Source organism: Parus major, chromosome 2 (assembly GCF_001522545.3).
Source record: "Parus major isolate Abel chromosome 2, Parus_major1.1, whole genome shotgun sequence".
NCBI lineage: Eukaryota > Metazoa > Chordata > Aves > Passeriformes > Paridae > Parus > Parus major.
In genome coordinates, this window is record NC_031769.1 from 134,951,234 (window position 1) to 134,968,346 (window position 17,113).

The 17,113-nt window shown below is 35.9% G+C and overlaps 1 protein-coding gene across 3 annotated transcripts in view; it reads right to left on the reverse strand.

The window, feature by feature from the left end:
* CSMD3 (CUB and Sushi multiple domains 3) overlaps nt 1-17,113 on the reverse strand; it is a 569,626-nt gene that overhangs the window by 149,532 nt on the left and 402,981 nt on the right. For all 3 annotated transcript variants that reach the window (XM_015619103.1, XM_015619106.1, XM_015619105.1), the window contains one exon: nt 8,208-8,402. In XM_015619103.1, the coding sequence (XP_015474589.1) occupies nt 8,208-8,402 (195 nt within the window). The remainder of the gene's footprint in view (nt 1-8,207; nt 8,403-17,113) is intronic.

Here is a 17,113-nt window from a genome sequence, read left to right on the forward strand (position 1 = left end):
TTAATTAAATTTCTCAAAAATTTATGACTGTTTTATTTCCTTGTAATAAGGACTATATTAAAAAACTCCAATTCTACTTTTCCTTGAACTGTGAGTGATGAGAAATAGACTCTCCTATATCTGCAGGCAAGAAGCAAATATGACTTTCATGTTATATTTATTTTTGACTTGTTAACACTGCCTCATCAGAGTATATCTCATGGGCTAGGTTGCTCTGTGAGGAAAAAAAACCTTAAATATAATTCTGATAGAATTTTGCTGATCTGCAGGAGACTAGTAATGATTTCAAGGTGATTTATCTTGGACTGCATCTCTCTCACAAGGACAGACTGAGGGAACTGGATTTATTCAGCCTTGAGAAGAGACAACTGAGAGGGGATCACATCAGTATCTATCAGTACCTGAAGGGAGGGTGACAGAGGATGGGTTCAGGCTCTTCTTGGTAGTGCCAAAGAAAAAGACAAGAGGCAATGGGCAGAAACTGATGCACAAGAAATTCCACCTGAACATGAGGCAGATCTTCTGATTTTCATGTCATCACACACTGGAACAGATTGCCCAGGGAGCTTGCAGTCTTGCTCATTTGAGATTCAAGAACCTTCTAGACACAATTCTGTACCATGTGCTCTGAGATGAACCTGCTTGAGCAGAGAGGCTGGACTAGGTGACCCACTCTGGTGCCTTCCAACCTTACCCATTCTGTGAGTTTGTGATGCTTCACAACCAAAATCTAATTATCATCACATGCCTACACATAGGGTTATTTCTTCTATAAGCATTTTGTCTGCACTCCACAGAAGCGAAGTTGAGGTACCTTTTGCTCTGTGTATTTGACTCTAGATACGATTATACCATATAATTTTGTGATAATGCGAACTTTGTCATCTCAATTTTATGTCAATTTGTATTGGACAGCATAATTCAAAGGAAAAATATGTATGAGATCTTTGTGGTAACCTTCCTTTATTGATTTTTTTTCTAGAAAACTTCAAACTGGACATCACATCAGCAACTTTCAATTCTTACTGTGTAATCAAATATTATCCTAATGCATTGTAATGTTTTTCCCTTAAAAGATAATATTTTTCAAGGAACACTGCCAAACATCTTCAAAAATTCAATTATATGGTATCAACTGTTTTCAATTTCATCCATATGCTTGTGGAGATCTAAGACACCCCAAAAAGATCCACATTCTTATTCAAAAGTTGATTTTTCTTCAGCTTGTTGAACAATGTGTCTTCTAGTTCTACTTTTGCTTTTTTTAAATAATCTCTACCAGTTTTCTAACAGTGGAAATTGGCCAACTGCTCATCAAGGAAGATTTCTGACAGGTTCATCACCTCCCACTGCTTCGACAGAAAGGCTAACTTAACCTCAAGGTCGACATTTGCACTTCAAACACTTCATATCTCTTTCAGAACTACACAGAAAAGACTGCCTTCTCCTAGCAACTTGCTATGGTTCTGTTTATTGATTTACCTTATTTTTACTCGGTTCCTTCAAGCCAAAGGAATGGTTCAAATGCACTACCTCTCCTGTTACCTCAGTAAGGTAATATAAGAAATATAACATAATATATAAGTAATTTCTTTTTTCTCCTTCCCCTCAATCACACTGCCCTTGAATACATACCTTTGTGGCCTTGACCTGCTGTTGAGAAACTTTAGTAAGTTTCTACGGTTTTAATCTTTGCAAACTGTATTACTGCTTAAATTAGGTTTTAAAGTTTTTTTCTCAAAACCCTGCTGGCTGCACTGTCTACTACCTTCTTTTGAACAGGATTTCACTTTCCTGGAATACATATCCTAATATCTATTGGATTCCGTGACTGTGTTGTTTCAGCACATCTTTTGGTGATCCATTTAGATTTTGATTCTGATTGGTAATACTCTAAGATGGTGTTTCTACATGATTCCAGGTCAACAATAAATACTTACCTTTTTGCTGTTGCCTTCAAATCTATTTCAACAATCTTCCTTAGCTTGATATTACTCCCCATATAAAGTAAAAATAAATAAATAAATAGCCTCTTTCTTTCCTCCCAGGGTATCCAATTTGAATGTATTATAGACACTTCAGATACATTTTGAGCATATTTATTCCCATTGAGAGTAATTCATATTTACTCCCATTGAGAAAATCTGTTTGCTTTAGGCCAGCTGTTTCTCTATTCATTCCATACTTTTATCTTATGCTGAAATAGAAGATGTTAACTGAATCACGAGCATTTAAACTGAATTTGAATTTGAAAGTAACTAAAATATTACTGAAATTAATGTTTTCTGGACCTCTATTACTTATATTTGCTCTCAGTTTTAAGTATAAATATAGTTTGATGTCTAAAATATATGTTTTATTAAAATTCAGCTACAAACCAAAGCAGTGGATTTCCTAACATGTCACCTAGAGTAAAGGTTTAAACTACCATCTAAGTCAGTAACTGATTAACAAAGTAATAGAAACCTATAAAATGTGCAGTGCAACAGGGAAGAAATTGTAACCTTCATAGCAACAAAACAATTTCTGCAATAGGTGGAACATACAACTGCATATTGCATGGTGTTGTGATGCTTTATATTAACTCCTAAACACACAACTACACTTTATGGTATAAAAGAGAAATGCATCATGAAAAGGTTCCAGCAAAAAACTCAAAACTGGTAGTACAGTTTAGTTGTGGAAGACACTGTTCCTTCAAAAGAGTGAAACATCAGAAAAAAGCTGAAACAAAAGCAGCTTCAGAGTTAAATATTCTGAAACATGGGTTCTAAAAGGGAGCTATCCTCTTTAAGCTGGAGAATGTCCTTGCCTACCATTCCTACAGTACATTTGCAAAATGCTATCTGAAGACCAGTCAAGAAGGAAAGCAAAACAGAATTCAATTTTAAAACAATGCAGTCCCTTAATTGCAGATTTCTTCTATTTCCCAGAAACATCCATCCCCCAGTCTCCACTGTGACAAAGTGGAGATGACAAAACTTGTGCAAACAATTAAATATGAGTCTTTTGGATGTAACCATCAGCATATTCCACATAATAAATCTTCAGTTCATTACTGAGATCTTATTAGACAAGAGTGAGGACATTCCCACTGCTGCCTGAGGTTAAGTTAGAAATATACATATTTGTCAGCTATAGCCATCCAGATGACTGGATCAGTTTCTTTAATTCCAGTTATTAATTAATTGATTTACCATGATTATTACCTGATACTACATAATCCTGTCCCAATTCAGTGTCTTGCAGACTTTTAAAAATAAATATTTGCTTCTCTGTATGACTAAATGGTAGAGAAATATTTTTCCTTTTAAGAACAGAATACACTGAAGTTACCTCGTCTGTTTGAAAAAATCTTCAAAGAAAAATATGCACCTATGGTGCTAACACTAAATACAAGAACAAGCATATATTTATGTAAACTACTGCTAAAAACTGTTTTCTTTTCCACCTCAAAATACATGATGAAAGAGGGTTTTTTTAATGTTTTTTCAATCTTCTACTAGAAAGTTTACATATTCAAAGCAAACAAGTGCAAGTTTTTGATATTCTAAAGGAGAAAGAAGATCACATAATTTAGTATTTATTTTCATTGGTACTTTCTGTATACTTTTATTGTCAAACAGATTAGAAACTGTCAGTTAACTTACATATTTTATAATTTACACAATGTTTTCAAAAATTTTAAAGTTGCTGCTACATTTTCCCCATTTTCCCTGCTAATTCATGTGGTGTTTCAAATTAACAGTTGCATATAAGCAAACATATTTAAAATTATGACTTGAATAGATATGCTTGATTTCAAATAATTTATTTCATAGCAAAAAAGTAAAAAATTAAAGCTGAAAAAACCCCAATTTTATCTAGCTTAAAATAATTCTCCTTCTTTTAACATTTTCTTTATTAAAATCTGCTTCCAAATTTTGGCTGCAGATTTAGTTCAACAGAAGAGGAAGTGCCTGATTTTATGATGCACTCCACTTAACTATTCCCTTGAATTTGTTGGGAATTAGGATTCTCTGGCAGCTGATTTTAATAAGATCATTGTAATTAGCAACTTTCTTCATTTCTAATGCTTTACTTATCATTATATGATATTGTTACTTCTTAAATGAAAGCCTGGAATAATTACACACAACATTTATTATTCAATAGACTTTGTAAAACCATATTATGAATTCCAAATATGTATGCAAAAGGTCAGACAGAGTAAAGTTTGCTGTGGATATAAGCACGTGTCTGTATTTATTTTTGTTTTCTGATCCTTCTAGAATTATTAATATTCATAGTTAATTCCAATAAAATTTTCAAACTTCTTCTGATACAAAGGGAACATCTTCAAGAAAAGCTGAGCTTTTAACTCAATCACATTTACAAAAAATCTGTGGGGTTTTCAGCAGAATGCCAGCTGTCTGCATATCATATCAGGTGTTTTTACCCAAAAAGAAAGATATTAGTTTTGTTTCCTATTTACAAAACTATTTTTCTGTTTTACAGTAAAAATTCAGTCACACATCTTCAGAAAAATGAGATTACTGTCTCTGGGAAGTATATACTGGTAACTAAATCTCTAGTCAGTTACTGTAAAATCCACTGTGTGGAAGCTAGATTTTCTCATTTTGGCTTTTTGACTTGATAATTCTTGGTGTTCAATGGTCTCTTTTGCATAGAAGAGGAATGAGTGTGCTCATACAGAAAAGGGTTAGTAGTGTGAGGTTTATAAGCTGAGCTACATTCAGATAACTACTCCTTTACTCTGAAATCTGTTAAATTTTACCACATAAATCCCTCCAAAATAGAGTTTGTTGTATGCTTTTAGCACAAACAGTATTGCTTCCACACAGTATATTCAGATATTTCACTAGATCTAGTATATACTGTGTATATCCTGCAGAGCATGCAAGCAAATGAAATCCTGTTAATGCAGTCCAGATGCACATGGAAAAATATACTTTCTTGACAAGGTCTTTGAATCCCCCATGATGACCTTTTAAGAAGCCTGTCTCTCTCCACTGACTATATGGAAGGAAAGCTTGGAGTGGCAAAGCAATGGACATAAATTTGTGAAAAAATGGGAAGTGGAAGCTTGTGAACAAAAATTAAGTATTCAGAAGATAGTTCAATAACAGTAAAATAAAATCCTTTGTCATTTTTTCAAAGTGGATTTTTCAAGTTTGGCTGTTAAGAATTAACCTTTCAGAGTATTCAGAATTTCAATAGCATTTTTGTATTCAAAACAAAATCCTAATTGATTTCAATTCTAAGTACTCAGGTCATTGTCTATGTGATTCTACTAAGCAAACATACTGTTCTGGCAAAAAGAAAGTGACAAATGCTTTGTAAGTAGTCAACATATGACAATTTTAAGTAAAGTATGCTGCTTAAGTAGTTAAACTGACCATTACTTTGTAATTGTAAAACACAGACACACAGAGCATCCCATTTAACAGTAACATTGAGATTCATTAACTGCAGGAATATTCTGGCTTTTCCAGTTGCCCAACTCATTCCACAATCAAATTTTGAAACAGATTTAAATAGTAACATTTCGTATGGCCAGTATGTAAAAAGTGCATAAAAATGTGAGCTATAAAGTGTCTGATTAAGTAAAGAATGTTGAATGATTTATAGAAAAGTTGCCAGCATTTCCTATATTACAAAACAATAAGCAGTAAGATTATGCCATTCTGTGCATACCTGTCTTCTATCCTTAAAGTTTTCAGATAAGAACCTGATTTGAGCTGCCTCTAATAACCATAATAAGTTAATACAGATCAAAAGAAACCAAAATACTACTCTGGATTGGTTTTGCTACCAAATAAAAAAGTGAATAAATCTTAGGTATAAGTATGTTCTCATGGGCAGTTATGAAAATATTGGATATTTTTAGATATATCTTACAAATGGAGTTATTTTAAAGTCTGGATTCAAATATTTCCAAGGATTCAGCAACACACTGTAAGGAAATGTAGTAAAATGATTTAGTGATCAATAAATTATTTCTTCTGGTAGGAACAAGGTTTTTGCATTCAGTTACGATTTCCTTTTACTGTGTTTTTTGCTATTCTGTAAACAATTGTTGTCTGCTACCAAAAATTTAAAATTACCTATAGTTGCTGAAGCTGAGAGAAGTCATTAATCTTTGTCTCTGTCATATTAATAATGCACACACATATGTTCATTACATTCCATTCTTAACATCCATAGTGAAGTCCCAAATACCTTAGCATATTAGCCTAGCTAATCTTAGCATCTGTTCAGTTTGGGGTTTTTTTGTAACTAATTAACTAACTAAATAAACCCCCCATACACATTGAGGTAGTATTTTATACCATATTTCATTGTAACTCTATCAGTTTCAATGCAGCTGCAGAAATACAAACTGCAGAATGGAGGAATCTGATTTCTACTATGCAAATTTTATAGTGTAGGTGAGACTGGTTTTTAGGAGCTAAATTCAGCTCTCAAACTGTTTCTGCTGGCTCTGTAACTGAGAGCTAATTAACTTTTATCATCTTTCTTATATCTCTATAAAAGTTCTGTTTTTCTTGAGGTAAATCACACAAAAGTGGAAAGCAATGATAACATGGTCAAAATATATCACAGCAACGTAACTACAAAGCTCCTAAACTGGAAGAAAAAGCAATAAAAGGAAAACAAGTGAAAACATCTATTCTGTGCCATCATATCCTAAAGAAGAATGGGATTTGTCTTCTTTGAAATAAGGTCTTGATCATCCAGGAAAGAGAATGGTCCAGTTGGAATCAGTAACAGACATCCCCTACTTCTCTACAACAAATTTAATTTTTCCCCAGTTATTATGATGGCAGTACTTCTAAGAAAAACACTCTCTCTTAAATGAACATTACAATAGTCAGCACTGGAAGATTGCTAAGTAGATTATAAGTGACACTAAGAGACACAATTTTTGCATCAATAAAGTATTTTTTATCTCTCATTACCTATCAAAAAGACCTTCCAAAAAAAGGGAATCTTTCCCCTATTGTACACAACAATCTTCCTCACCAACTCCTCTCTAAAAAACAACTTTCATCCCTCATTTTAAAATGAGGGAAAATATTTGACTTCTAATGCAGAGAGTTTAGAAGTTTGGACACACTTCCAAACATTTGCAAGGGCCAGTGCCCCAATTTCATGCCACAGAGTTTTGGAATTCAGTGCCATTATGGTTTTGGTAGACAATAAAAATACTGAACAACTTCAAATGCTTAAAATATTGGATAGTCTTTAGATTTGAGAATTTTTATCTTTTTGTTGTTTTGCTGGTACTCTGCCATCCACTTTGTAATAGAAATTTACATACACAACAAAGAAAATCCATATTGCATTTAAAATATGCATTTTTTCAAATTGGAAATGGATTTAACTAGTGTTTTGTCTTCAAATTGTGAAAAATAATGGAAAGTAACATTATAATTGATTTTTATTTTAACTTATGAAGCAAATGTTAGTTTCTCGTATTAATATCTGCATATATGGGAGAGGTTTTGTGCTCAATCTCACAGATTATGTGACTTTTCGCAAAGTTAAAATTGCATGTGGTATCAATTTCTGTTAAGAAATCAGTAAAATCAAACTTTAATCTTTAAGATTCTTAGCCTTTAAATCTGAAAATGCTGATGCTTGAGACTGTCAATGGTCATACAACTGAAGTCTGAAAAATCTTGAAATGAGCAGAATTCATATCTGTAAAAGTCCGAGTAATTTGATCTTTCCTGCACTTCAAGGCTTAACTTTTCCACAGACCACATGTCCAAGAAATCTTGTAATGTGGTATATACAAAATATTTTATCTACATGTTCTCAAAGCCAGTAGTAACAAAAAGAAACAAACAAACATATTATGACATCTGAAGTATACTTACTTGTATTTCAATACACATATACGGTATATATCTCTATATTCTGCTGTATGTCTGTTCAAGAATACATGTTGACATGGAGAATGGCATTACTACGAAGATCTGTTCACCATAATAACACTATTTATCCAATGTTAATAAAAACTGGAATCAATTGTTTCCTGAGTTGTCACATATGCATTTTATTACATATATCATTGAAAAGGATTTTTTTCTGAAAGAGAATATTATTAAAATCACTTCCAATTTTTCACTTGTTTCTTCCCTATTACAAAGAAAGAGTAATGACAATGGCAACTAAAATAAATGAAAAACTGTTGTTACCATGACAGCTGGGCAGGGCTCTGTTCCATCCAGGTCTTCCATCATCTCCCATGATACATGTTAGTGTAGAGTATCCTTGAAGAACATACCCTGCATCGCAGTAATATGTAACAGTGGAGCCCAGCTTATAATCCATTCCAAGTCTTGTTCCATTCATTATATTTCCAGGATCAAAACAAGACTCACGAAGTTTTGCTGTACAGGAAACAAATACATGCAAATATAATTCTAAATATAATCCAAAATTAATAAATAATAACTATAAATAAATGAAAAATTATAAGTATTTCCTGGAGTTCCCTTGAGGCTTTCTTTGAGCACTCTGTAGAACCTGGGGATTTTTTTAAGAAGACTTTCCATCAAATGTTTTCTTTCCTTCATTTTAACAACTACAAATTACTATATAATAACAGAATCTATGTCTTCGTTCCTTTTTTTGAGATAATTTCTATATTGCTCCATCTTTTTTTCCAGAATTCATTCTGATCAATGATAAATTTATGTAGTTACATTAAGTTACATATATGGACATCTTTCCAGTAGATAAGGCATATCCTAGTTTTAAAATCTGTAAAAAGTGGTAAATGGAGGAAGTCAATGTGAACAGTGTTTAAAAATAAGAAGTATGCAAACAAGAACATCTTCAAAATGAACGAACTTCAAATGAGTTTCTATATGCATATAATATGATGGTATATTTTCATATCCCTCAGTGGAGGAAAAAATATAAAAATATTCCCTAAATGTATCTCATTTTTTACCATTTATAGCTATTTGTTTCAAATTATTGAAGTAAATTCAAACATATACATACGCTTTTATATTTCCTTCCTTTTTACTTCTATAATGTGAATACCAATGTCCAGTAACAGATTAAACAAAAATAAATGCTCAAAACCTCTAATTAACAGCATTATTATGCAGACTGTGAAAAAAGTAAAACAATTAGGAAATAATGTAATTTCCTTTTAGGAAAAAAGAGTAAATGTATTATGTAGAAGCTGGAGTAAAGCAAATTATTTTGTGCTGTGCAGGATGGAGTCTTTAATAATATATTTCATCAAGCAGAAGATAGAAATTTCAGACTTCTTTAACATTTAATGGTGTTGTGGAGAAAATCAATAGTGAACACTTCTTCATTTTCTACAAGACTGGTGCCAGCTTTCAAACACATTAAAAAAAAAAAGATTTTCCAGGAATATTTGCACTGTGTAACTTTCTGCTACACGTAGGTATGGTTGCCAAAAGACTGTATGAGCTTTGAACTTCCTGGTAGGCTTTTTAAGAGTTTTATATAAAAATACACTTTAACTGATCCTATCAGTACCTAAACTGAAGTTTCTGAAAAATTACAGATAAGTGGGAGGAACAATTATTATTTATTTGACTTTAATATAGTTTGGCCACACATAAACCATTGGTCACTACCAGAGCCAAGCTAATGAACTAAATACATCCCTTTAAGGTCACTTTTATGTTGTAGTATGTCTGAGATTGTATTTATATTCTAAGAAGGAAACACAGAGTAATTATTTTGAATTTTCAATTTCACATCTTCTGAAAGAATGTCATGATCTCCTTATGTGTTTAAAAATTTACTATTATTTGCATACATAACCTACAGAGCATGGTTCTGATATGAAAAACAACACAATAAAACATAATAATTACAATACATTTTAATCATTAACAACAGGTGTTAAGTATTCACATTAATTCATATAAGTGGCTGTAATGTGTTGTCTAAAACTTATTTAACACTCATTCGAAAATTTGGATGGATAATTAAAAGTCAAAAGATGCAATTTACTAGAAAGTCCGTAAGGTATCACACAGATATTAATATTTGTTATGTAAGCCAACCACACTTTCATTTCAGAAGTCTGGCAGGTTTTAGGCTAAATTTCAAGTCTAAATTATCAAAATTAGGGGGAAAAAAAGGAAAAAAAAGGATAACTTAATTTGTGATTATAACAAATATTTTAAAAAATCAATACAATATCATTTTTTTCTCTCGTTGAACGAATATTGATATAAATGTACTGATTCCTAATTGCTATTGTGAGATTACCATTCTTGAGTTTATGACAGAAATAATTCAAAATGTTTCAAATGCACTCTTGAAGGTACACAGATAAAGAAGATATTAGTACTAGATAAAAAATAAAGAGAGAAAAATTAAAGTAATCTATTAGGTCCGGTGCATAAATCAAAAATTGAGAAAAGAACAATCTGTCACAGCACAAATTATCTTTAGGGAAAAAATACAGTCCTGTAATTTTCTTTTCCCCAAAATTATAGTTGTGACAGGCTCCTGAAATTGCTGACTAAACAGTAACAATGTCACTATAGAAATACAGTTTCATAATACCAATTCTGAAAAATAAAGCCTGAAATACTAAACACCTTTAAACTACTTTTGCAAATCTGTAGGAACTGCTAAGTGAACTTGTAGAAAAAGTTATAATATGCTACAATATATGAAGAACAAATCAAATGAGACAAAAGGATTCTTCAGATCTGGCTGAGAACCAGTGTAAAAAAGAACAAGAAGACTGTTTCAGCAAATTTAAAAGTGCTCTTAGAAGAGACAGGAGGGAAAGTTCTTCACCACTGATGTCATGTTGCTCCAACTGAGGAACACAGGACATTGATTACCCCTGTAGCCCCTCCCCTTTGTTTCCTAAGAATATTAGTATAAGCTAAAAACACAAGATTTAGCAGAACATCAGAGAAAAAGCTGTATTATTACAAAGATTTTTTTTCAGTAAGAGCATTTAAAAAGTTATTTTCTGTAATAAGAACACAGGAAATAATTTTTTTCATTAGGCAGTTCAGATTTGTAATGTTACATACAGTAACTGTATGTATACATTACTTGACTGTGCAAACCAGGTGTCAATTCCTTCTGTACATAATATAATTTTGCAACAAGCTTTGAAGAAACCAGCATTTAACACTGTCAAACCACTGGATCAAGTAAGGCTCTGATATACAGGCTGAAAACAGAGACACATGCTGTTCCAATCTCAAGTGCAACAAGGAAGTTGATTAACATAGGGTAATGATGCCAAAATCCTCCTATAAACTAGTATCTCAGTGCATGAAAAACAGTGCTGAAAGTCAAGAGAAGCAAGTGCTATGTCCAGATTGTGATGATTTACCATTCCATCCCTAAGTTTCAAAGAGCATAAAGCCATAATAAACTTCTTGGAGATAATATTACAGACATACCAAACTATAGCAAGCATTCCATAATTACTCTTCAGAGTTCTTAATAGAACTAATAAGCTTTTCCTCCATTATAACATAGAAATGAAGTGAGGGAGAGAGAATGGGAATAAAACTCAACCAGAGACATGATTACAGATCAGACCCAGGACATGGGTCAGTCTGAGATTTGGATCTGAAAAATACGGCCCACCAATGAAGTATAATTTGAGTACACTGTCACTTAAAATAGGATTAGTGTACATGTAGGGCACAACTGCATCAGTTACAGCTCGTATGAAAAATTTAAGTCCATCAAATCAGAAAAATTTAAGTGGAAAGAGATGTAGTACAGCTTCCTTGCAAATCAGGGCCAAATACAATTAGGTTACTTAGGCCTTTGTACAATCCAGCTATGATTTAAAAGGACTCCAATGACATCATCTAAGAGCAAGCAATTCCAATGTTTAACTTCAGAGTAATTAATTTTTTCTTAATATGTAATTGAAATTTCTCTTAATGTCAACTTGTCAATCCATTAGCTCTCAGCTTATCACTATGAGCACCTGAGAAGTCTTTGGCTCTGTCTTTTCAACATGCCAATGCAACACTTCCTCCTGAGGTAGCCGGAGCAAACCCAGTTGGGACAGCTGACGCCAAATGACCAAAGCTGGATCATACCATATGGTATGGGGTCCATATCGTATGATGCCGTGCCCAGCATATAAACTTTGGGAAGAAGAAGGAAGGGAGGGACATTTGAAGTTATGCATTTCTCTTCCCTGGTCATCACCACATGTGATGGAGCCCTGCTTTTCTGGAGATGGCTGAACATCTGCCTGCCCATGGGAATGAATTCCTTACTTCACTCTGCATGTGTGCATGGCTCTTGCTTTCTATATTAAACTTTATCTCAACCCATGAGTTTTCTCACTTTTACTCTTCCCCCATCCTGCTGGAAACTGGAGTGGCCATTTTCCTGGGAAAACACACTTTTGTGATTTTTTTCCTTGCAACTCACATTCCCATGTATCTAGGACTGAGGTTGCTATTCTGTCTCACTTTCTCATGATCTCTCCACATCCAGTTCATCCACTGACTGTCCCTCTGTAACTTCCCAGGCCTTTACTGCCAATGAGGTGACATTTGATGTACTCTGTAGAAACTTACAGCATATAGATCATTTGCATAAGACTTCTGTATCTTTGCATAACTGCTCAGTATTGAGGTCATTATAAATCACTTGCATGGCTAATTCCTTCATGTACTGGATATCTCTCCTCATGGTGGTGCATTTGCCTGAATGGATTATAACATCTTCTTAGAAGCGATACCTTTTTCTCATGCCTGGATGGAGTCACCTTCAGAGGCTGATGGTTTCTGCCCAATTTTCCATCAGTTTGTCAATGTCCCCTTCCCTAGAAAGGGATCCTAGGTGCTGGACATTTCCCTCTAATTCCAGATTACTGACCCTGTTAACCCAGCACTGGTGCAGCCAAGGTGACTGTTGATTGTATGGTCACTGACTGGTTTATGAGTTCTTCCTCTTCCTCCTCTTCCTCTTGGGATGGCCCTTTGGAGTAGCCCTCTTCATCCACTTCCTCCTCTTTTCCCTTCTTACTAGAAGTTTCATTCCTTACCAAACAAGCTGATACCTGTGTACAGGGATGTTTTCTGTTTGTGTGTAGGGGTGACTGATACCAGCATGGATTGTTTCTCTGGTTCAGTTGCAAGGCCTGTCATAGCAGCTGGAGTAGCCAAAGTTCCCACTGTTTTGTTGTCAGATCCAAAGGCCTCTTCCACTTGAGAATAGTGAATTATGTTGAATAGGGCTTGGTAGATCTGGGCCAGGTCCCAGCACACTGCAATGATTTGTGTCTCTGGAATTTCTAGTGTGACAAGATACTTTTCTCAAATATTTTAGTAGTTTTTCAGCATTCTGCACCTGTTCAGGGCTGAACTACCAAAACATTGGAGGTACCCACTCTCCTTGGTACTTGCCCACACTTTGCTGTGCACCCTATAACTTGTAAGTATCCAGCTTCAGGGCAGATCTCTGGGCAGTATTTTTAAATAATTGTTTAACCTCAAACAAAACCTGAAACTTGCAGGACACATAGCAATATGAATATGCTGGTCTGAACATCTTAGAATATTCAAAATTCTCAAGAGCTATTGAAATTAGCCTGGAGGATAATGAAAAGTTGAAGGGGAAAGGAAAGGTGAAGGAGTGGGGCAAGTGCTCCTCCTTATCTGCCCCAGAGATTGGCTCTGAGGAGGAAGGATAAAGGTTGTGACTGTGAATAGTTTTCAAGAAGTGGTTCCCTAAAAGTACATCTATAACAACAATACTGAGTAAAAATACCAGATTAGTCTCACAAACGGGAATTATTTTATCATATCTTGAGCCAGTGTTACACAGTCCATCAAAATTATATCCTTAATCCAGTCCCCAGAGGTAACAAAAGAGCATATATAGAAAGTTTGTTACGTAACCCAATTCTCAGAACAAGGACAACTCTGACTCCAAATAAATCAACATTGTGACCAGTGACTATTAAATTAACGTAATTGATGATTAAAACAATTGTTTTAACACACTCTGGTCAGACCTGCAGTCAATTTGCCAAAAATGACTGTTGAGTTTCAGCCCCAGTCAGCAACTAAGGACCACACAGCTGCTCACTCAGTGGGATCCACAGTGGAAAGGTTAAATTTGCAGTCATTTGTAGACTGAAATAGGAATGGTTTAATAATTTAAATAAAATGTAATAATAATGACAACAATAATAGAAACAATAAAAAATTGTAATAGAAAAGAAAATTTTAAAGAAGAGGTAGACATAAAACCCCAGAAAAACAAGTTATGTGAAGGAAAAACAACTGCTCATGACCAACTGACTGATGCCCAGCCAGCACCTAAGTAGGCTCCCCCAGGCCAGAATATCACGTTGGAAAGCTGGGGTCAGCTGTTGCAGCTGTGCTCCCTCCCAGTTTCTTCTGCTCAGATTCCTCACCAGCAAAGCAGTTTGAGAAGCTAAATCCTTGACTTAGTCTAAGTACCAGTCAGTGACAACCAAAACAGCATGTTTTCCACACTATTCTCATCCTAAATCCAAAACACATCACCATACCAGCTGCTAAGAAGAAAAATAACTTTAACTCAGCTGAAACCAGAACTCTTTGTTCAGGGGTCCTGCCAGTCTGATTCTACCTCTTAAGATCCTTTGAGTAGCACTGACATATCCCTCCAAACTGATGTACACAAATTTGGTCTGTCCCATCATACAGGTTGTCAACAAAGAATACTGGCTGCATTATTAATCACAATCAATAATGAGTAAAGTCAAGGCAAAGAGTCTCAGCTCAGCAGTTAAACTGATTTTCCACCGATGTTTTTATAGAATAATAATAGAACAGAACCATAGAATCATAGAATCATTTAGGCTAGAAAAGACCTCTAATATCGAGCCCATCTGTAAGCCCAGCACTGCCAAATCCACCACCAAACCATGTCCCTCAGTGCCACATCTACACACTTTAAAATACTTCCAGGGATGTGGAAGTCTACCACTTCCCTGGCAGCCTGTTCAATGACTGACAATCCCTCTCAGTGAAGACTCCCTTTCTTAAAATTCAGTCTAAACCTTCTCTGGTGTAACTTAAGCCCATTTCCTCTTGTTCTATTGCTTGTTACTTGTGAGAAGAGGCTAACCCTCCCATCACTACAACCTCCTCTCAGGTAGTTGCAGAGAATGCAAGGTCTCCTTCCTTTTCTCCAGACTAAAAAACACAGCTCCCTAGCAACTCCTCATAAAACCTGTACTCTGGACCCCTAACCATCTCCATTGTCCTCTCTGCATGCTCTAGCACCTCAACATCTTCCCAGTAGCGAGGGGCCCAAAACTGAACACAGGACTCAAGGAATGGCCACAGAGTAAGAGTTCTTATGACACACCTAGGTTAAGCAGTGCAGAGGAACATTTATCAGATATTCCCAGTAAAAATGGGAAAGTTCACTAAGCAAGCTGACGATCTTCTTAAGGGATTTTGAGCTGTCCAAATTTCATAATCCCTGAAATTTTTATGTGAATTGAAATAGTTCTGTTTATGTCTCCTTTTATTTATTTATTTATTTATTTATTTATTTATTTTAAGAAGATGTTCAAATGCATTTTCCATTTATTCTGAGAAAAGCAGGAGATACAAACCTCTCAGGTGAAGAGGGAAAATTGGGATTAGGTTGATTCCATTTTCCAACTTCCCTCACCTACATATACACACATACCTGTATCCTCCCATTACTTAGATTTTCAGTCCCTTTAAAAATGTGAAGATAGTCACAGCATTTTTCTGGTATTGTGACTCCTTGAAGTAGAGAAAGACATCGTGGGCTATCAGTAATGTTAGAAATAATATTCTGCCTCGATTACAAAGTGTCCTGTCCCTCTGTTAAAGGGGATTTGGGGAGGATTCTCTTTGATAGATTTCTCAGATGAAAATAAAGTGCAAGCACTTATTATATCCGAGAACTTTCTATCGATAGAGCAAGGTAAGTGCTTCTACGGAAGTGGGATAGAAAAGGGAGCAAAGAGGAGAAAAGAGAGACGGAGAAACAGAACACCGGGACAGATCGCTGCCGCTGTAGCCCTGGCGCCCCCGGAGCGCGCTCGGCAGACGGAGCGTGTGCCGCAAGCTGCGGTGAGCTCCCGGGCGGCCGCGCTTTCCAAGCGGCAGCAGCAGCACCGGCTGCGCTTTCCAAGCGGCAGCAGCAGCAGCAGCAGCAGCAATAGCAGCAGAAATATGCTATTGCTGCTGCAGCCGGCCGCGTGTCTCCCGCCAGTGAAGAACAGGCCGCTGCGGTTCTCAGGGCCGGGGCTCAGGCAGGGCGGCGGCGGCTCCGTGGGGAAACGGCGGAGCGCTGGGCGGCCTTGGGGTCGAGCTGCCTCGGGGAAGAGGCGAAGCAGGGCAGGACAGATGCGGACAGGACAGACAGCCAGGGAGGAAGCAGGACCGCAGGGAGAAAAAGGCAGGGGGGAAAAAAGGCGGGGGAGGGGGCCAAGATGACGCTCCAAGCGAGCCCCACTCCCTCCAAGAAACCCAGAAAAAGTGGACCCCGGCAATGTTGCACTTAACTGCGTTTATGTGCCCAGGCTCCTCCCATAGCCTGATTTCCCACGCTTTTTTCCCTGGCCATCCAGGGATCTGTCCCCCGGCAGGAGGGGTCGCTTCCAGCCTGATCGCGGGTGCCTCGGCTGCCCTGCTCGGCTGCCAGGCGAAGCCTCCCCGGGGACAAGGCTCCAGCACGGCTACAGCCCCCAGAGTAACTTCTCACCTCATGTATAACACATGTTGAGGCATAAATAAAAATTACATTGGTACCTTCCACAAACTACAGCTGTTCACTGCTTTGTTTAAACCTAGATCAAGAATTAGAAGAGACTGTCTCCCCAATAAATATCCTTCACACCGGGACTGGTGGAAAGCAAACACTTGGATTCCATGGCATAAGACTTCATTCAACAGCACAGAAGAAAAAGATTGGACTCTTTAAAAATAATTTATTTTCTTATTCTTCAGAAGTTCTGTGATCCTGCATAATTTCCTATAACACTTCCATTTACATTTATTATTTTGAATTTAGTTGAAAAGATGAAATATATTTAAGTGAACTGAAACACTTCATACATCTGGGC